The sequence below is a fragment of the Phoca vitulina genome, unplaced genomic scaffold, assembly GCF_004348235.1.
Source record: "Phoca vitulina isolate PV1807 unplaced genomic scaffold, GSC_HSeal_1.0 scaffold9, whole genome shotgun sequence".
Classification (NCBI taxonomy): Eukaryota; Metazoa; Chordata; class Mammalia; order Carnivora; family Phocidae; genus Phoca; species Phoca vitulina.
Window position 1 is genome coordinate 19,316,274 of NW_022589712.1, and position 22,315 is coordinate 19,338,588.

General features: G+C 40.8%; 1 protein-coding gene across 1 annotated transcript; it reads right to left on the reverse strand.

Annotated features, from left to right (window-relative positions):
• Positions 1-353: 353 nt before the first annotated feature.
• Positions 354-22,069, reverse strand: RAB32 (RAB32, member RAS oncogene family). Its single transcript, XM_032407708.1, has 3 exons — positions 21,820-22,069; positions 6,067-6,344; positions 354-1,509 (listed from the first exon to the last, which is right to left on the reverse strand). The coding sequence occupies exons 1-3, from the start codon at positions 22,067-22,069 to the stop codon at positions 1,360-1,362; spliced, it is 678 nt and encodes a 225-aa protein (XP_032263599.1). The 3' UTR covers positions 354-1,359.
• Positions 22,070-22,315: the final 246 nt, after the last annotated feature.

Below are 22,315 nucleotides of genomic sequence, written 5' to 3' on the forward strand. Positions count from 1 at the left end.
CTGTCAGAGCAGATGCAATTCCTGCTAGGTTTTTGTTCCCCCTGCTCTCAATAAATGCATGGATCTTTCCTACCCACATTCATAATAATGTATAAGACAATTTGATCAATGCCTCCTTTTGTATTAGCTCTGGCTTATGTCGCAAACACTTTTAAAATTCCTTCGAAAGAAATAGGTTGGTAATGTATGGTGATTAACATAACAATTAAAAAAAAAGAAATAGGTTGGACCTTTCAGATGAAAGCAAGTCCCTTAAAAACAAAGGGAAAAAGTGAACAGACACAAAGTTTTGTAAGGCAGAAAAGTACACCCCATTTACCTTTCTAGAACCATATTAATTCACAAAAACAAGGTTTCAGTCAAAATATTTATTTTTTTCCTTAACTGGGTTAAATGATAATACAAGTATTATGAGGCTGCCTTAAGTTCCTCATGTGCTATACTTTAAATGTCCCAAACTTTACAGAAAACCACACATGAACTATTTTCTTTCATAATTCATAATACAGAACCTCAGCTTTCATTGTATATGCTTTGAAGTGACTTCTCTCTGCGATCATTACTAATACAGATTTGAAAAGACTAGCTCCAGTTGGAGAGAAGTGCAACAGTAATACCAGCCAGGCTCTCAGGTACAAAAATAAACAACCAGGAGGAAGAGGGGGTAAAAAAAAAAAAAAAAAAAAAACTGGAGTGAGAGAGAAGGAATGTTCATTTATATTGTTTCCAACTGCCAGCAACCAAACCAGAGCTAGAATCCCAGCGCCATGTGCGTGCTGAGTCCTTGGCAAGGACACGCCACGCTGGCTAGGGCTCGTGAAATTATAATATTTAAGGATAACAATTTTACATGAAGTACTAAAGTTTGAAGTAGGGGAAAAAAAAAGGAAAAACTGCAAAAGAGGAACTTCAAGCCTTCTGTGACTACCAGAGTCTGCAGCCTCCCTGGAGAGTGAGACTGGACTGTGGAGACAAGACACGGACCCATAGCCTTGCTCAAAGACTGCAGGTCTGGCTTCTTACCACCCCAGCACTACCACTACGAGGCACAACTTGGAAGCTGGTAAGGGGGGGGCCATCATTTAAAAAGATGTTACAGAGGATGTAAACATTATCCTGAACTCATGGCAACCACCAGAAAACCCCCGTGTGGGCGCAGGCTCCCAGGGGTGCCATCACTGTCGTTCCGAACAGGGAGAAAGATTCATCCAACCCGAAGAAAAACCAGAGCATTCATTTAAAGTGCAGCCCCGGGAGGACTCGCAGAACAGCACACCCGCCACCTTATCATCCGTTCTCAGGACCGGCTCCCGCCCAGGCGGGCTGCATTCTGCACGCGGGACAGAAGCTGAAGCCACGTCAGCAACACTGGGACTTGCTCTCTGCGGTCAAGGTCTCCTGATCCAGTTTAACTTTGTCCACGTCGTTTTCTTCATTTGGAAAGCTTTGTTGGTTTGCGAGAATATTCTCCACGAGGAACCGGGCTGCTTCATCAATGTTTACGTTATCCTGTAATGCAGAAATGATGAACGGGATGAATTCCAAGGATTAATGCTTAGAAGAAAGCATGAGTATTAATGGGACAAGCACAGTTTGTCAGAGGCGGCGTCCACCACCTTCTTCCTCACTACAGGGTATACACCCTCAGAGGTCAATGCCATTGAGTAACGTGGCTACAGAACTCTCTTCTTTTCACAAAGGATTCCCCTTCCTGATGTTCCTGTCTCAAACTTTTTGCCCCCGAGGTTCAATGAACTATCTTCAGTGGTTGAAAAGGAATCATCATCCCACACTGGGCTGCCACTCACATAAATGAAAGCACTAAGATGAAAAAGTTTCTGCCCTTGAACATTTAAGTCAAGCATTCAGGATACGTTATGAAGAGGAATGTCAACGGGCTCACACATTAAAATATGATAAATGCATCATGTCGTTTCCCCATCTCTGAGTACAGATTATTACTTCTAGTTGTCATGTGTAAATTAACCTGAAACAATGTTGTAGGTGTGATGTCCATTAAAAATACCCTAAGGAATCACTAGCTATCACAACATTTGTGTGACAGATTTATTAGTTGTCATTAAATACACAAGTAACACATATCAAAATCTGGGCTTTTTAAAAAAATATTTAACTTTTCATTTCTAAATAATTTCAGATTCACAAAAATGTTGCAAAGTAGCAAAAATTCCTACAGACCTTTCACTCATATTCCTAAAATATTAACATCCTGAATATCCAGATTTCCAGATAAAATCAGGAAATTCGATAATAGTGTCAGCATTAATTATGAAGCTTATTCAAATGTCACCATTGTCCCAATGTCCTATTTGTGATCCAGGTGACTGGCTGTATTTCGTGCTCATGTCTTCTTGGTCTCCTTTAACCTGGGACAGTTCTTCAGTCACCTTGCCTTTCATGACCTTGACACTCTTGGAGCAGCATACTGGTCAGAGACTATCCCTCAGTTTGGGCTTGTTTGAGGTTTCCGTATCATTAAACTCAAGTTATGCATTTTTGACAGGAGTAAGTGATGTGTCCCTCTCAGCGTCCGAGAGGCACACTTGCTTAACGTCATGTCTGCCAGGCTTCTCCACTGAATAGTTACTATTTCTCCTTTGCACTTAGTAAGCTCAAATATGGAAATATCCTATTTTTCACCATAGTTTTCCCCGCTAACTTTAACATCAATTAATTCTTCCCTAAAACAGCTATTACCATGGTGATTAAAGGTGACTATCTGGGGCACCTGGGTGGCTCAGTCATTAAGCGTCTGCCTTCGGCTAGGGTCATGATCCCAGGGTCCTGGGATCGAGCCCCGCAAAGGGGTCCCTGCTCGGCAGGAAGCCTGCTTCTCCCTCCCTCACTCCCTCTGCTTGTGTTCCCTCTCTAGCTGTCTCTCTGTCAAATAAATAAATAAAATCTTTAAAAAAAAATTTTTTTAATTAAAAAAATAAAGGTGAACTATCTATTTCCATCATTCCTTCTACATTTATTAGTTGGAATTCTACTGTTAGGAAGAGTTTCCTCTTCTCCTCTACTTGTTCATTCATTTATTCCTAACATGGATTATTATTTTATTCTATGGAATAGATCCATTACAATAGTTATTTACTTTGTTGCTCAAATTGTCTTGGATTTTTGGAGCTCCTATAAGTAGGGTCCTGTTTCATTTTGACGGGTCTCCATTATTTTGTGTTTCCTTAATTTCTGGCACCACAAAATATCTCTGTTGCATCTTTACTTTCCTTGTCCCACCAATCCTGGAATCAATCATTTCTCCATTAAACTTCTGTTCTTTTTGCAGGAGAACAGTATTTAAAAACCAAATTCTGGGGGTGCCTGGGAGGCTCAGTCAGCTAAGCATCTGACTCTTGATTTCGACTCAAGGTCATGATCTTAGGGTGGTGAGATTGAGCCCCACATCGGGCTCTGTGCTCAGTGGGGAGTCTGCTTGAGATTCTCTCTCCCTCTCCTTCTGCCTCTGCTGCTTCCCCAGCTCATGCTCTCTCTCTAAAATACATAAATAAAATCTTTTAAAAAATAATAAAAAAATAAAAACCAAATTCTGGGGACTAGAAAGCTCATTGGACCTGTGGTGTCATTGCTCCTGAGCAGGCAGAGCTAGTAAATATACATGTGCCCTCCACAGGCACGTAGACATCAATTTCTATGTTTATCAGTTTATACATATGTGTATATAGACACACATATAAACACAGAAACATACATATTTATACATACATATAAAACATTAAGTTCATATTGATCTTTCCAATTTCGATCTAACAACATGAGGCTCATTCTAGCTATCTCCCTTATCTGCTATACTTTCTCAGATAGTGAGAAACCTGCAAGACTTGGGCTATTCATTCGGGTATCTTTTCCAGCATCAAGCTTTTTTTTTTTTTTTTTTTTTACCTCCACTCCCACGGTAAGTATTAACTTTAATTAAAGTATTGATCTTTGAATGTCCAAAAGTCATTTAGCCCCCACCATTCCCATTATCTCAAAGAATTATAATGCTCTTTAACCGCATTTAGTAGCAATTGATTAGGAACAGAAAATCCCATATTGTAATTAGTCACACATTTTCGTATTGGAAATCCATTATTTGCCATAAAGGTGAAAAGATGAAGTTCATGAATTCAAGACTGTCTTTTGGCTGTGCTCCCGTTAAAATTCAGATCACAGGAATTCAAGCAGAAATCAGCTGGGAAGTCAGCTGCCGGCCAGCGCAGAAATACAGGCATTAGTGACACTCGGCCAGTACTTTAAGCCTCGACTAAAATTTTAACCTAAATTTCGTATTACTGTTATTCTCTTGGAACATTCCTGGATTACTACCGAAGAAATTCTGCAGAAGGTGTTGCTAATAGATTTGTAGGAAAGCACAGAACAGAGCTGAAACTTCTACGATTAACCACTGTTTTCCTTCTCCACTCCACAGGTAAGCCTGTTATAAATGTAACAAAGCTGATGACTTCCAGTCTCCAGCTACAACGCCACGTGACGCTGTTTCTGAATCTTCCATCTAGATTCTGGGGACGAATTTGGATTTATTACCTGAATGATTAATTCAAACAAAACTTAGAGAAGAAATTTCATCTGTAATACATGCATCTCTTCCCGCAAATCTCATGCTCTAGTAAACACTGCACGTACCACGGACTATTTCCCAACAAAGCTGGGACGTCAAGCGAATCACCTGACAGACACTCCGCGGACGCGGACGGAGGGCGTGGCTTCCCGGACACGTGCCCCCACGAGGCGCCGCCCCTCCTGCCATTTCCTCCTGCCAGCCTGGCTAAGCGCTCGCGCGGCACCCAGCCCCGCACTGCAACTTTCTTCTGCCACCACTTTTCATGAAACTAGATCTTAAGATTCTAGGATGTATTTATTTAAACAAACAGCCTTTAGCTTAGGAGTAAAAACGTCTGCCTCCAGCAGACACTAGTTTTTCCGATGACTCCAGCATTGCTCAGTTACCACCAGAGCCGCTTTTCTGTGCAGTCTCTCATAGCTTTGCTTTCCTTATTCTGATCATCAGCGGCACCAAATCATCTTCTACTTTTAGGGTGGGTTTCAGGTAAAGCTAAAAGTAACCTAGCCGTACGTAGGTAATTTGACCAGTAGATAAACCCGGTCACATTTGTTAGCTAAGAGGAAAAGGCTTTTTAAAAAATATATACCTACAAGAAATCCACAGAAGGCATCCCAAATGCTGGGACTGTGTTAAGATGCACAGTCTTATGGTTTGGACTTTGTCATTACAGAATTTCTCCAACATTTCATCATTCTGACATAAGTCCGACTGTTATTTGACCTCTATAATGTGAAATTTCCAAAGCACATCAACAAACTCCCTCCCCACCAATATCTTGTGCTTGTGATTTTCACCTTTGCTTTCTTATATATCTAGGCTGGCAAGATTTTTAACAACCAACTTAAGTGTTTTCTGTTTTTCTTCATAAAACACTGTATCCCATAATAGATGAAAGAAAAAATTCTCACTCCACTATTCATGAAGCATGTCACAAGTGTTGATACTTTCCTCTTGTTCAAATTCTTTCATACACAATTAATCTGAAACTCTTCAAACATCATCTGAATACATCTCTCTGATACTCTCAGTGTCCATTTTTGTTAGTACTGCACAGGACCCACACATTCACCAGTGTCATCTATGTCCCTATATTTCGTGAAGCCTTCAGTAAAAATCAAAAATGCTTGGGCTTGACAAGACACTTTATCCCCCCATAAACTCCAGTTGCAGAAGTGCTTCATTTAAAGGCTCCAACTCAGAGAATGTCATTGTTCTTTGCTCTAAATAATAACTATTTTTTATTTTGATGGAAAACCTGCCCTTCTATTCACCTCCACATTAGCCAATTTTGAAAGCGTTCCTGCTGCCCGCTCAAAGAAACTATAACATATCCATGCTCTACTTTGCTTTTTTCTAGGCTCCCAAAAACCACTCACATAAACCCGTCTAAAGATTTTAAAGTTACAGCTCAGATTTTCAAGTTAAGAGCAGAGCAGATACAAACACAAGGCAGACCTCACCTTTGCAGAGGTTTCAAACCATCCACTGAAACCATGCTCTTTGCAGAATTGGTCCATCTGGGGAGGATTCTGGCCACCATCCTTTTTTTGGTCACATTTATTAGCTAAGAGGACAGCAGGAATAGGGCTGCCATTTGGAAGGTGGACTTTACCATCCAGATCACTTTTCCATTTTAAGACGGCCTCAAATGTGGAACTTCTCGATATATCAAAGACTACAAAAGCACCAACAGCTTCTTTGTAGTATACTCGGGTCATGTTGCCAAACCGCTCTTGCCCTAAAAATAAATAAGAGATTAAGAGCTCATAATTCAGACAGAGTCTATATTTAGATATAACCCCTCTGACCCTAGGCATAGTGCTATAAACACGTCTCCCATTCCATAGCAAAGAAACTGGTGGGATGAAGGATGCACAGAACCACGTGACTGATCATGGGGTCTGAGTACACAATCAACTAGCTTTATGTTCTGCGCGTGTCCAACACATGCTCCATAAACATCCAGATGACAGGGGCACCTGGGTGGCTCAGTTGTTAAGCATCTGCCTTCGGCTCAGGTCATGATCCCAGAGTCCTGGGATGTTTGGGCTCCCTGCCCGGTGGGAAGCCTGCTTCTCCCTCTCCCACTCCCCCTGCTTGTGTTCCTACTCTCGCTCTGTCAAATAAATAAAAACTTTAAAAAATAATAATAATAATAAAAAACATCCAGATGACAGTACTTAAAGCTATAGGGCCCATCGCTCCCCCACCTCCCACTCCCTCTGGTCTAAGAGAAGAGTTACTAGAGGAAAAAAGAAAGCTGGTGGCAGAGGGGGAGAAGAGATGAGAATAGAAGAAAATGAAGCTTGCAGGAAGAAGATAAGTACGGTGGGTAAAATGCAGTCAAAAAGACTAGGACTGGCTATGAGATAAAGGAGCTCATCTTTCCTCCCCATCTCTCGCCTGCACCCACTTTTGACTCCGCATGCAAGATTGCTCTCCTCCAAGAAAGCAGACACATGCAAACCTACAAACAAAAGTGGCACATGTGGCTGTGTGATTAAAAGAAGGATCAACTATAGAGTCTTCAAATATCATACTTTTAAAATAATTTAACATGTTAAATACTTTGGGGAAAATGCTCCTGCTTCACATACTACATGGGACTTTGCAAAGCATCCCCTTTCTGTCTGGTCTTGCTCTTTGACACAGGACGGACCCTAATCTTCATCTGACAGATGAAATCCACGCGGACGGCTGCTTGGACAGGATGCCAGCGGCACTGACAACATAAGGCAGGACTACAGCCCGGGTCTCCTGGCTCCCACGCACCCATGTTAATACGATGCTGGCCATTCTGAACCATCCTGTAGTCGCCTTGACTTCTAAGGCGTTTACCTTCAGTCTGTCAAGTTATGGACTAGAGTGCTCAGGAAAAATGGCAATCAGTGCAAATCTAAGATGGGTAACTCTGACCAGTGATAAAAACAAAACTGATAGGACACTTTCCTGTTAAAACACATGATGAAAAACACACGTTTTCTACATTTTATGGAGAGTAATAAATGCAAAGCTAGCCACAAAAAAATATTCCTTCTCCAAATTCTACTATAGCTTCATACAGTTTTAGATATAGCTTAGTGAAATAATGGAAGAACACAATAGGCAAACTTAAATGGATACACTTGAAGTTCATTTGGTTTGTGACAGCTCCTCATACGGGCTTATCTGAAGCGTACTATGATGATCCAGATGTCCGAACTTCATTGTAACAAATGGTCACATATGAAACCTCACTATCATGTTCATATTTTATTGGTAAGGTAAATCTGACCAGCCAATTATATAGCTTATTTAATCTCAATGCTGATATCTATAAGAAGTTAACATTGTACCATTTTCCATAAACATACACTTAATAATCACACATGGCAAATTCACAGAGGATATACCAACTGGTCAACAAAGTCAATATCACTATTCTGCAAAAAGATGACGTAGATTGCATTAAAGTGGTTCTGACTTCAATTTTAACTAGAGAGCACATACTACTGACTTTTAGTTTTATAAATCTTAATTATTAAATATAAAATGACTATGGCAACATGAGAAACTAGCCTCATTAAGACAGTCCAGATTATAAGATTATTTCACAGTTATAAGAAAGTACTCTTTTGGACTATCCCTTCAATTTAGAAATGAGGGTAGGGTGCCAAACTAGTAAAAGTATAGAAATCCAGAAGTTATGAAGAACCATTAAGCTTCACTGACTATTGTTTTGTTTACTGAATCATTTATAAAGCCCTAAAAATACTTCTTTCAACCAATCATACTAAATCATATTCAAATTTGTCCTCATATAAACTTCTTGGTAAAACATAAGAAAATCAGAAATGTGTATGACAAGTAATTTTTGAGGTGGACCCTGTGGCTTAGAAACCTCAAGTTATTTTCCCTAGGTTCCAAGGTGAGGATTCAAAACTCTGCTAGTTTCAGAGTGTGCTTTCTAACAACCACACCATACAGCAACTCAAAATAGTGTCAATTACACTATCAAGCAGATGAAAAGGAGAGGTACAGCCTGGGAGAAAAAAGATGCAAATCCTAGATCTAGTAAAGGACTTATACCCAGAACATATAAAGAACTCTCAAAACTCCAAAGTAAGAAGATAAAAAATCTAATTAATAAAGTAAGCAAAAGACTGGAACGGACACTTTATCAAAGAATGTATACAATGACAAGCAAAGGAAAAGATGCCCAACATCATTAATTATTGGAGAAAGGCAAATTGAAATCACGACAAGCTGCCCCTTCATGCCCACAAGAATGGCTAAAATAAAAAGTCTGATTATACCCAGGACTGGTGAAGATGTGGAGCAATCAGCTCTCATACACTGCTGGTAAGAATAAGAATTTAAAATAGTACATCCACTTTGGTAAACAATTTGATAGTTTCTTAAAAATGTAAACATATGTCTACCATACAACCAACACATTCCACTCCTAGGTATTTGCCCAAACAAAATGAAAGCACATGTCTACACAAAGTCATGTTTGTGAATGCTCATAGACGTTTTATTTTTTTAGCCAAAATAGCAATTAATAAAGTATGGTATATCCATACAATGAAATATAACAATAGAAAGGAAAGGAACAAACTATGGATACAAGTAACAAAATGGATGAATCTCAAAATAATGATGCTGAGTAGAAGAAGCCAGACCAGAGAGGGAATAGGTATTACTCTATGAATACATTTATATCAAATCCTTAAAAATAAAAACTATAGTGACTTAGTAAGAGGAAGCACATCAATGATTGTCTTCGGCAAGGCAGAGAGATGAGTTACAAAGGGGCAAGAGGAAATACTTTTGGGGTGATGGAAATGGTTGCAATCTTGATTACAGTGATGTTTCACTAGTGTTTACATATGGCAAAACATCAAGTTGTACAGTTTGTTGTATGTCAATTATGTATCAATAAAGTAATAAAAAATAATACCTACCTCGGAGGCTCACTGGGAAGGTTTAATGTAAAATGCCTGCCTGAGAGTCTTTTAGGGCAGAGTACGACAAACTATAATTCATGGTCAAATTCGGCTAAAGTTTTATCGGAATCTTGTCGCCCTCATCTGTTTATGGGTTTCTACATCTGTTTTCATTCTACCATGGCAGAGTTGAGTAGTTGCAACAAGGAATGAATGGCTTACAAAACCTAAAGTATTTGCTACTTCTGTTCTAGGGGGTGAGGGATGGTCTATCCCTTGAACTGGAAGTGCTATATAAAAATTCATGAAGGCATGTACTTAAAATATAATTTACATGCACAGACCTTAAGTTCAAAAAGTAAAATGTCAGGCCCATAGTAAGCACTGTGTAAATGTTAGCTAGTATTATTATTAAGTGCTCAATAAATGTATTACATGATGAAAGCCTGAGCATCCTCTTTAAAATGGTGCAACTAAACATGGCAAAGCCTTAAACTAGTTATATGCTGTAGTGGTGAAAACTGTAGTGGTGAAAACAGTCTGCAAAGGAAAATGAACCTGAGGAAAGTACAAATATACTAGAGAATCAAAATATCAAGCACTAAAGGTCAAGCAACCCCAGGCATGTTAACTTTCTCTGCCAAGTAAGTGAAGTGTCTTTAAGGATCTTTAGGGATCTTCTAAGCCCTCCCAGCTCTCCCTTCTGATGTTTTAAGTTTCTCTGTGATAACTTTAATATGATTTTCTAAAGATTCTGCAATCACTGAATCCAGACAGCAATGGGGATCAAATGTAAATAATCCAGAATCAAAAGGCCACGCCATGCATTTAGGAAAATAGCTTACTTTCCAACAGAATAGTAAAGTGTACTTCCTATTTTACTGAGTTCATCATCTCCTTTTTTAAAAATTCTGAAGTAATCCACTACCGCTTCAGAGATATTCCTGAACTGGTCAAAACAAGTAAAAACCACACATTTCTAAAATACATTAAATTTAATTACAGAATAGAGAAAGATACAATGAATTCATTGAAAATAATAATCTTAACATAAATTTAAGAGCTGTTCTCCAAAAAAAAACTAACAAGGTAAAATCTAGATTTAACTATGTTGGTTTCAAAGGTTGGAATGCAGAGATACGTTAAACTCTTCCAGCTGTTAAACTAGAAAATAAAGGAAACTTTGCTACTAGAGTAAGAGTTGCATCCCATAACTTTGTTATTATTACTCTCTGGGTAATTTTATCCATTCCCTTCTTATTGCCTAAAAGAAAGAACTATAGTGGAAAACAAAACTACTGCTCACAAATATTCCATTCTCCTCCACTTCTAGATGAAGGATCACACTCTTCTGCCCCCACTAAATTAGGAGTGGCTACGAACTAGTCTTGGCCCATGAAATGTAAACAGAAGTGTCATTTCTAAGCAGAATCACTTGGGTAACAGTGTCCTTGTCCTGCTGCAGCAGGCTTGAACCCTAATTTTGAGATGACAGCACCAAGAGATGGTAGAGCCTCTGTTAGCCTGAGTCTTCTGGTAGCTCCAATGCAAAACTGCCCTCACATCCTTCCCTCCACCCCAACCTCTGCCCTCACTATGGACATGCAGAAAGAGTGAGGAAGAATTATCTTAAACCACTGACATATGAATGTTGTTGGAACCCCAACATAACCTAGTCTATCCTGACTGATACAACTCCCAAATATTTTTTTTTACCTCGTATCTAGATTTGATTTCCACTAAAAAATATGTATTAGGTTCCTTCCATGTACCAGGCACTATGCTGGACACTGGTGAACATCACGGAACAATGCATATGATTTCTTCTCCTAAGGAGCTCACAGTCTATTTGAGGGAACAGACACACTGATACCATGGTGTGTTAGGTGTAATCAGAGATACGAAGAGTATATTATGGTAGCATACAAAGGGATGCTATTCAGAGAGGTATGTAAACTAATCTTATTAGTTGTTTCTTATCAAGAAATGCCATTCAGATGCTTACTTGGACACAACAGCTTCACATATTTAACTTGTAGATACAACTTCCAACAGTGCTGAGTCTTCCCCATGAGAATGCTGCATTCTGAGGCGCCTGGGTGGCTCAGTTGGTTAAGCGTCTGCCTTCAGCTCAGGTCATGACCTCAGGGTCCTAGGATAGAGCCCCAGGTCGGGCTCCCCGCTCAGCAGGGAGTCTGCTTCTCCCTCTCCCTCTGCCCCTCCCCCCCGCTCATGCACAAGCTCTCTAATAAATAAATAAGTAATCTTAAAAAAAAAAATGATGCATTGTACTACTTCCCTCTCACAACGCTTTGGGAGTTAGCCCTAAGTTTAAAAAAGGGCTAAGGACCAAATTAATGGAAAAAACTTTCATATTTACATTAAATTGCACAGGAATTCTGAAGAATCCTAGAATTATTTTTTCTTAATTTTAGACAAAAAAATATAAAGAATACTCTCTGGGAAGTAGCCAATCAGCCATTCTAAGTTCAGTCCAAGAAAACTTTATTTTTCTTGGATTCTACTTTACATAAATATGTAAATAAAATGCAGGGAATTCCTACCATGCTGACTGCTCCTGGGTTGTGTCCCAGGACAGGAGAGGACAGGGTAGAGATGTCTGCAGTTATTAAATACAAAGACAGATGCATGAGTTTTGTTTCATGGAGTTTATGTGTGTATGTGTGTGTAGAGTTAAAGCTTATGGCAATATAAAAACTCAGCAGGACCTGGGAGATCTTCCTCTAAATAGGAAGTAGCTCAAACAGGGTGGGGAGATTCTAAGCAACACCACCTTCTTTAACCAGTGCTGTAGTCATTTCTTACTGGAGGAGGAGGGACCACTTTCATGCCTTCCTGACCAACACTTAGATGGACAACATTGTAACTGAAAGAGGATACCCCTTATCATCTAGTCCAACCTCTCTTGTTTTATAGATGAGAAAATAAAATCCCAGGGAGAAGAAATTACTCCAATTCCCAAGTTATCTATTATCCAATGTGCTGTCCAATCTGTTAGCCAAAGACTTTCTGGAGTACATGTTGCTCCATGTCCCATGTTTCCAAACAGACCCAAGGCAGTGCCATGGGCCTAGGACGACTCTCCTCAAGGATAGCACAGCCCTATCGCACAAGGGAAACCCTTTCTCTAAGTCTCCTAGGGCTTGACCATAGCAGCTATGGGCAATGCTCCAGTGCTGAGTGCTTTAGTTACCCCAATACTAGGGCAGCCTCTGCTGTGGGCAGACTGCCGAAATATTCCAAAGGACTCTAAAATGTTTTATCTTTTAAAAAATTCTGTTACTTCCTCTTCTAGAAGAGGGAACCTTTATTATAACTAGACATCATGGCAATGAGAATGAAGAAAAAGCACAGTGCTAGTCATCTAGGCTCAAAGATATTTAAAGATGCACAACTTATATACCCAAGTGGATGAAGCTTAAGGTATATATGGTGGCAAAAAGATCAAAATGCTTATGTAGTATTTGGGAGTATCCAACACTAATGACTTGAAAAGGAGTTGAGGTAACATATTTCCAAAAATACATAATTGAATTAAGGAAAAGAAAACCACAAAATAATTTGCCTTCTTTCTTTATATGTAAATTTCCAAAAGGAAAGTATTTCTTCTCAGTGTTTGAAAAGGAAAGGACTACATTCTGAATGGTTACCGGAAAGAGAGGCCAGAGATACTCTCTTTTGTGATTTTAATCATTCCCTTTGTTTAGTTTTTTAATGTTCATCTCAATATTTTATGTTCATGACCTCATTTGATAAATAACCTAAATATTTCCTCGCATTATTTGAAACTCAAAATATAAATTTCACCATGAAACACAAATCAAAGTAATGAGACAACTGGTGTTTAGTATTCCAAGTAGAAATGCTTACCCTTTCCCACCGAGAATCACTGAGCTACATAGTCTTACTCAAGGTGATCCAGAGGAAAAGTATAGTGTTTGTTTGTTTGTTTGTTTTTTTTAAAGATTTTTTATTTATTTATCTGAGAGAGAGAATGGGAGACAGAGAGCATGAGAGGGGGAGGATCAGAGGGAGAAGCAGACTCCCCGCTGAGCAGGCAGCCCGATGCAGGACTCGATCCCGGGACTCCAGGATCATGACCTGAGCCGAAGGCAGTTGCTTAACCAACTGAGCCAGCCAGGCGCCCCGGAAAAGTATAGTTTCTAATTAGTGCTTGTAAACTCCTTTAAAAAAAAAATCCTTAAATCTCATTGTGCAGTTTAGAGATGAAGCACTGCTAACAAACTTGTGTTAGAAGGCCAATAGATCAAGACCAAGTCAAATTTCATTTCAATCCAGTCATCAGGGGCACCTGGGTGGCTCAGTTGGTTAAGCGTCTGCCTTTGGCTCAGGTCATGATCCCAGGGTCCTGGGATCGAGCCCCACATCAGGCTCCCTGCTCAGTGGGGAGTCTCCTTCTCCCTCTGTGCCCTCTCTCTCTCTCTCTCAAATAAATAAATAAAACCTTTAAAAATAAATAAAAATAAATCCAGTCATCAGTTCTAAAAGGATAATTATCCATTAAAATTTTTTATACCACGATATAGGCAACAATGTGATGTCATAATCGGTCTTGGGTTTGTCAAACAAAAGAGTAACAAACTGAATACAGAAACAAAACAGGAAAACACCTAAATTAAAAGGAAAATAAACTGCTTTCGAGATGGTAGCGGTGGTAATACTCAGTAGTTCTCAAAATTACCTATTCCCCGATCAACTCAGACTCTGGATTTCTCTTTTTGCTACCTTAAGATGACTGGGCTTTTGTGGTATTCAGCCACTGTGTAAGGTCTTATTCTGTGGGACTATAAAAAGAATGGCTGACTTTAATCAATCTGAAACAAGGAATAAAATCAAAATATCTTTTTGATTTGTGTTCAAAGTCATAAGTAGTTTTAAAAGTTTAAGATATTAGCTTTTTCCTTTCTTACCTAGTTATTCAACAAGAGCAAGAAATGTGCCATCTCTGTCCTGTAAATGCTCTTGTATCCATACACTACCCTCAGAGGGAGGCTCTTGAGATAGGCACACAGACGAGGAGGAGGTGATGTGAAATCGAGAAGAACTCCGGGGTCATGGAAGGTGAGCGTGAGGGAACACGGGGAGCAGGCATGTTTGCCCCGTTAAGCGGAGAACTCCTTGAGTGAGGTGAGAGGATCAACCTATCCCCAGGGTGCAGCAAAGCCAATGACAGAACAACTTCTCCTCAACTTTAGTAGAAATCAGATTGCACGTAGTGCTTGGTAGTTGCAAATTTCCAGGCCCTACCTCTAGGAATTCTAATTTGGTAAGTATGGAGAATTGGTAGTGGTCTATTCCATTATCCCCTCACAGAATTTTACTTGGGGAAGCAGTTGAGTCCAATTAAAAAAAAAAAAAAAGGCCCTAGATTTCCCAGCAGTCCTCACAGCAAGGCATGCACATCTGCTTGGACCACAAAGACGAAGACTATGACCAAGGCATAGCTGGGCAGTGCCATGTCAGCTTCAGTCCATGAGGACTTTAGGGTTCTGCTCAGCAGCTGTGGACTGCCCAACCACAGGCTTACCAGGTGAGAGAATAAAACTCTTTGTTAAAATCACGATGCATAGGGATGTTTGTCAGAGGTAGCCAAATCGATTGACACAGTTGATGCTAAAGAATCTGCATTTTATGGGGCACCTGAGTGGCTCAGTCCATTAAGCATTTGTCTTAGGCTCAGGTCATGAACTCAGGGCCCTGGGATCAAGCCCCACATTGGGCTCCCTGCTCGGCAGAGAGCCTGCTTCTCCCTCTCCCTCTGCCGCTCCCCCTGCCTGTGCGCGCGCTCTCTGTCAAATACATAAAATCTTTAAAAAAAAAAAAAAAGAGAAGTGAGTGGAAAGAATGGGGAAGAAGAGAATGTAAGGCCAACTGTCAGAGATCCTTAAACTAAACCCCTACTATCCATTTATTTTTATGTGGCTCTTCTTTCTCAAAAGAAGAGTGAAGAAATTATGTGTCTAGCCTCCTTGGTTATAAAAAGCACTTTTGAAAATATAATTGAATAGAATTCTAAAGCACTTTTATCTTGATCTTTTACCTCACCCTGCAGAATTCCACCACCCCCCTCCATTTATATGTCTGCACTGTTCTCCCCCTCCAGGAGATCTCTGCAACCACAACACAACCTAAACTTGTCGACTTAGTCCACTCTCTACTACTTAAGTGTTGATTAAGTGTGAAATCATCACCAGTTTAAGGATATGCTATCCTCAGCCTACAAATCTAAGGCTTTCAAAGTTTTCTTCTTTGGAAGAGCACTTTCTTTCATCTCTCAATCTTTTCTAACAAATGCCTAGAAATATGGATCAGTCATTGTTTTTTATTTTCTATATTTTATAATGCTTTGACATCTTGGGGCCTTGGGGACCAGTGGAGGGACTGCCCCTTCCAGCTAGCTAGTTCTTAGAGACAGACAGCAAACCACTTGCTGAAAGCACATCTTTGATAAGCAAACCAACCAATCCAGAGTCCTCACCACCCATCTGCCTCCCTTTTTAGGCTCCTGCAGTCTAGCAGACTATCCGCCTGCCCTAAATCATCCATGGCCGGGTACTAAACCACCAGAGACCACCCCTATAGCCCAACGCCCACTCAAATATTCCAAACTAACCAACCCTAAGCTTACTCAGCTTGCCTATGCTGTCTTGTCCATTCCTTCCTGCAAAAACTACAATAAAGCCCAGCCCATGCTCTTCCCTTGCTCCTTCTGCCTCTTGACCAACCCCGGTGCTTCCCCATGTGGCCCTGTTTAGGGCAGCATGCTCCCTTCTCTTGGGAACTATGAATAACAAACCATCTTTTCAGTGATGATGATCTGGTGTGTTGGCCTTACCACACCTGATAAAAACAAAATCCTGGGTATGCCTTAAAACAGAATAAGAATCATTGAAATTTCCATATCAGAAGCTTAAGAAAATCAGAAGGTCAAGAGAACATATACATAATGGATAAAATTTCTCCTAAAATACATTTGAAAGTAACACTGCCTCTCTACAATAATGCACGGCTTAAAGGTTTAAAAAGTGAGATCAGAGTAGACCATGCAAACATCTATAATTATTACCGTGCTTTTCCAGGGTGTGCTCTGCAAGTATATATCAATAAAATGGCTTTGTTATCTCCAGAAAGTCCACACTGTGGAAACAGTCTTTCAAAATGCTCCCCAAAAATGATGGAGCCGATCAAAAAGTATCTATGCTGGAAGTTCTGTGTTAATTAAGAAGAGTGTAACTGGGGGCGCCTGGGTGGCTCAGTGGGTTAAGCATCTGCCTTCAGCTCAGGTCATGATCTCAGGGTCCTGGGATCGAGCCCCATGTTGGGCTCTCCGCTCAGCGGCGAGTCTATTTCTCCCTCTGTGACACCTCTCACTTTCACTCTCTCTCAAATGAATAAATAAAATCTTTAAAAAAAAAAAAGTATAACTGGAAATTCTGGATTGATAACATAAAGAGATGGTAATTATTACAATGGGTATAAAGTAGGAGTCATATGAGCTACTGTAAGAATGACCAGAACATTTGCAAATTTAGACAAGAGTCTGTTAAACTGTTCGACAACAATCTTTAGACTGTTTTGACACCAGTGAACCCAGAATCCGCTACACTATTAAAAGCTTGTTTTCATATCTCAGAGTCATGAGACATGTCTCTGTACAGTGCCATTGATTATCTGTGTTCTCTTGGTCAAGTTACGACACTTCTCTGTATTTAGGCTATGGGATCTCTAAAAGCCTTCAAGATCTTCAATTCAAACAATAGAATGATTAGGAAAATGGTTGGGAAAAAAGGTCAAGTTTTAGTGGTTTTTATCAATGTCCCCCTCTCTCTACCGCTAACATGGGCACTTTTCAGCCTATGTGGGACAACTGAGGCAACTGAGAAAGGTAACATATTAATTAAAAAAAAAAAAAGGAAAGGCAAAAAGCATATCATTATCAGGAGAATTTCCACGTGCAGTAACAGAAATACGCTGTTAACGCTGCCCATCCTGCCTGGGCAATTGTGGGTGCAAAGTCCAGACTGGGGCACCCAAAGATGTCTCCGGACTCATGAACTGAGGAAGATTTAAAGATGTAAAATGGGATGGTAGACTTCACGTGTAATTCAGCACAGCAGTTGAGTCTGCGTAAGGCTGAGGATGGCGAGATTATACAAAAGTCAGATATAATGAAGATTTTTAAAAATCCGTTTAAATGAGTTATTAAGTAATTGGAAAGTCATTGTAATAGTTGGTGTTTAAGATGGAGATTACAAATCTAATTCCTCAGAGCAATGCTTCTTCATATTTAGAAGAAACCCGAATATTAATAATTCTTGACTAATAGATACATTGAAGGTCAAGAAAGCATCCGAGATAATATTCCAGATTCTTGTTCATGTGGGTTATAGGAGAGTTATGAAAGCAGGCAAGAACAGGCCATGAGGTACAGGGACTGTCAATGTAGAAGATGGAACAAGGGAAGTAGGATCCATGTTCTAATTTAGGATGGGAATCAAAACAATAAAAAGTGAATCTAAGTATGCTTTATATAATTTATAATGTCTTCCAACCAAGCATTTTATGCTCTAGGTAAATAATATTTAGAGGAACTTCTGAATAGAAGGTTCCTGATCTGTTCTTGGGCCCAAAGGAGTGTTATCCATTCAGATTATTTTATATAGAAATACTGATTCTAAAAAGTGAAAGGTGGCAGAAGAGATCAGTTCCTCAAAAAATGCCACTTTGGCATAAGGATTATTTTGAACTAAAGGCACTTGAAAAAGAGCAGGTTTAAGAAGGGTGCTCTAATCTCCCCTTTTTCTCCCTCAAAGCAGATGAGAATACTCTCATGTGAGAGATGTCCTCTCTTTTCTAGGAGGAAAGAAACATTCTTATCACCAGGGATGGGAGTCAAAGCGGAGAGATGTCTCTACAAACAGACTTTATAAAGTAACTCTTATTTTCCTTTAGCTTCCCCATATTAGTTATTTTTCCACAATTCCTTCTCCTCGTTCAACCTGGTATAAAAGCACCTAGGTTTTGCCACTTCTTTGGGTGTTCATTTTCTTATGAGGGCTCCCGTGTCAGAGAAAACGTATGTGAAATAAATTTCTGCTGTTAATCTGTCTGGCATCAATATAATTTTCAGGCCCCGCTGAAAACTCTAAAAAGGGAGGGATAAAATTTTGCCTCTCCTGCAAAAGTAAATCACTTCAACAAATACAGGAAGACTACACTGTATTAGATCTAAATGGACAAACTGGTTTCTTTCTTTTAAAGATTTAGTCTAGACCAGCCATTCAACCGACCTGGAAAATTCTATAGTTGCTAATAAAGTTATAATAAGTAGTAAGCCAAATACTACTTCACCTATAATACATATGAAAGCGCGGATCGGATTCTGCTCTGGGAAATAACCTAGTTTGCAGTGACATGGCAAACAAAATGCACCAAGAAGGCTGAAATTGCTGGTAAATATGGGCCCATCAGGAATATGGTGAAGAAAATTGAAATAAGCCAGGACGCCAAGTATACTTGCTCCTTCTGTGGCAAAACCAACATGAAAAGATGAGCTGCGGGCATCTGGCACTGTGGTTCCTGCATGAAAACAGTAGCCAGTGGTGCCTGGACCTATAGCCCAGTAAAGTCGACCACCAGACGACCGTAGGAATTGGGAGACCAGTAGAAGCTCCACCATTTAAGACATTGCTGGCCTATGATAAATGGGTTAATTTATGTAATAACAACAAAAGGAAGCTTAGAGACATCTCTTGCTACATCTTAATAGTATTATTAAACTTCTTAAAATTTTATTGACGACTTCAGTAATTTAGTATATTTCAGTTAATGTGTTAACAGCAATCTCAAGGGGCGCCTGGGTGGCTCAGTCGGTTAAGCAGCTGTCTTCGGCTCAGGTCATGATCCCAGGGTCCTGGGATCAAGCCCCATGTCCAGCTCCCTGCTCAGCAGAGAGCCTGCTTCTCCCTCTCCCTCTGCCTGCTTGTGTTCTGTCAAATAAATAAATAAAATCTCAAAAAAAAAAAAGCAATCTCAAAACAGGTGTGAAGTAAGGGACAGTTGCCTAACACAAAAATTGTAATGAATTACATCTGGATTTTAAAGCTACATTCATTTCACACAATAAAAAAGCATTCCGAAGGCCCGTACCCAAGAGTCACTATGGTTCCTGATCTGAAGAGTTCAGCTGAAACTGCTTGGCCACATTTATGGAAATGTCTGGACAACTCCCACCTGTTCTACTTGCCAAAGTTTCCAAGTATATAGACTCAATGTAATTCCTTTACCAACTTTCTCATCTCTAAAGCCACGACAAAAAAACTAGTAATAGCACCACACTTTAAGTTAGTCATATCAACTGACCAGTTCTACCTACTGTTTTGCAATAAAGGAATATTTCTATCCTTTGAGGATTCAATATGATTCAATGGGTTACTACATAAGGCAAATATGTTTAGCCCTGGGGAACTTTCTGGAGTGGCCTTCAATTTGCCTTCATTACATCATTACGACTTAATTCAAATGGTATGAGCTAGGATTCACTAACAGGTCAAATATTCAAAGCAAACGTACTCTCTAAACCTCAAGTGAAAGCCAAATTATTTTTGTGGCAGCTTCCTTATATATTAAGATCCCATCTCTGAAAATCTTATTTATAAGGTGAGCCTAGTAATTTCTAATTACCTCATTAGTTTACCTCAAATCTTATTAACATCTGGTGTGTACTTGCTGAATGGTATCTCGCATCCAGGAATCCCCGTTAGAGATCTTAACATCTTGCTTTCCTTCCTGGCAAAGCTCAGTCTTTGGATTTAGGCAAAAGTGCAAGCACATTCCATCTAGGCCAATACGTACCAGAGTCTGACAAGACTATGTCCCCTTCCTGGCTGCATAGGTCTGTTCAAGGTGGACAAAAAAAGGGAAGAGGTGATACCCAGGGAGAAAATTACTCATGATTTTGCTTTCCCAAGTCTCCAAATAGAAGTATTTTTGCGTGAAGCTTAAAAACACAAATGTGCCAATAAAATCTTTTATTTACCTGCAGTGAGGCCCAATGATAATTTAATAGCTAAATATGATATTATTTTACAAGAAGAATAAGGCAAAGTCAACAACCCTCCTAGGTGGGGGTTTAAAATCATCTTCATGGAAATCTACAGCTACACTGAAGATTCCTGGAGAATGACTATCACATGGTAAGGCAACCTTTAGAATTTACGACCTTGTCAAGAAGCAATACTAGTATTCCTAAGTGTTCTGTGAAACAGCAGGAAGTATTTCAAAAGAAGCCTCTGGCTTCAAAAGATGACTCTTCAAACGAACTTTTGGTTTTCTGTAACCAAAAGAAAAAAAAAGCTGAGCCCAGGGCTGATCATCCCCCTTTCTCTGAGGAACTGACATATATAAATTTATTCTCATATCTGAGGCAGAAAAGTCTGTTCTTAAATAAGTGCGTATATAGGTTCTAATTCTTCAATACTTTCTCATATGGAATAAGCTGTTGATGAAAAGAGCACTACCTAGCAGACAGACCTATGTCATCATCCCCCCCACTCTGCTACCAGCTGGGTGACCAAATCGTCTAAGGCTGATGCATCTGTAAGATGAAGAATGGTCTCTCCAGCTCTGAACTTTCTCCCATAAAAATTCTCTATCGCAAACTGAGCTTCTTACCAGCAATGACTGAACAGGGTAACTTTTGGTATCACTTCCATATTTAAGCTTTCCAAAGTTAACATCTTTTTAAATGCCCACCCACCCCACCAGAGTTCAAGTTTTCATAAATTAAAGCAAGGAGATAAGTACCCTCTCAAAGAGGGGTATTGTGCTCCTAAATGGCAACTGAAAGCAAATGACAGAGAAACAATATATTGGGGTGTAGGGTGGAGAGGGGTCCAGGAGTGGGGCTAGGTGTTGGTTTAGGTAAGGAGGAAGGATTCAAGAGCAACCTTCGCAAATCTTCACCTTCGGAGGAGGGGCTTGGAAGGGCCTGGCCTAGGAGAAGAGCACCGTATCTGAAGAATGGAGTTTCACTCACAAAGAAGGGTCTCAGATCTAAGGTGCGTGATGACAAACATTCTAAAAAGGAACCTGGGGACGCCTGGGTGGCTCAGTCGGTTAAGTGTCTGCCTTCGGCTCAGGTCATGAGGACAGAGAAAGGCTGAGGACGGAGAAAGAGGACAGGAGACTGAGCGGAGCCCAGTGGCCGCCGGCTCCCTACTGAGCCCACCGCCCGCCGCTTACCCGCGATGTCCCAGAGCTGCAGGCGCACCAGCGTCCGGTTGTCCCAGTTGAGGACCTTGAGGGCGAAGTCCACCCCGATGGTGGCCCTGTAGTGCTGGGAGAAGAGCTGGTGGACGTAGCGCTTGATGATGCTGGTCTTGCCCACGCCGAGCTCACCGATGACCAGCACCTTGAAGAGGTGCTCGCGGGTCTCGGGCGCGGCGGCCCCCGCCGCCCCCTGGCCCGGGTCCCCGGGTCCCCCGCCCGCCATGAGCGCCGGCCCCGCTCAAGCCGGCCGCCCCCCCTTCCCGCGAGCTCGGGCTCCGCGCCGGGGCCCCCGCCCTGTCGCGCTGTCCCCGCGCGCTCGCGGAGCCCCCGCCGGCCGTCGCAACGTCCCCGAGGCCGGCCGTGCGCCCGCGCCACCGCCTGACGGGTCACAGGACCCGGAACCGGCCGCTGCGGCAGCCGCGCGGGGCGGGAAGAGGTCCGGGGGGCTGGCCTGCGGGGGAGGACCCGA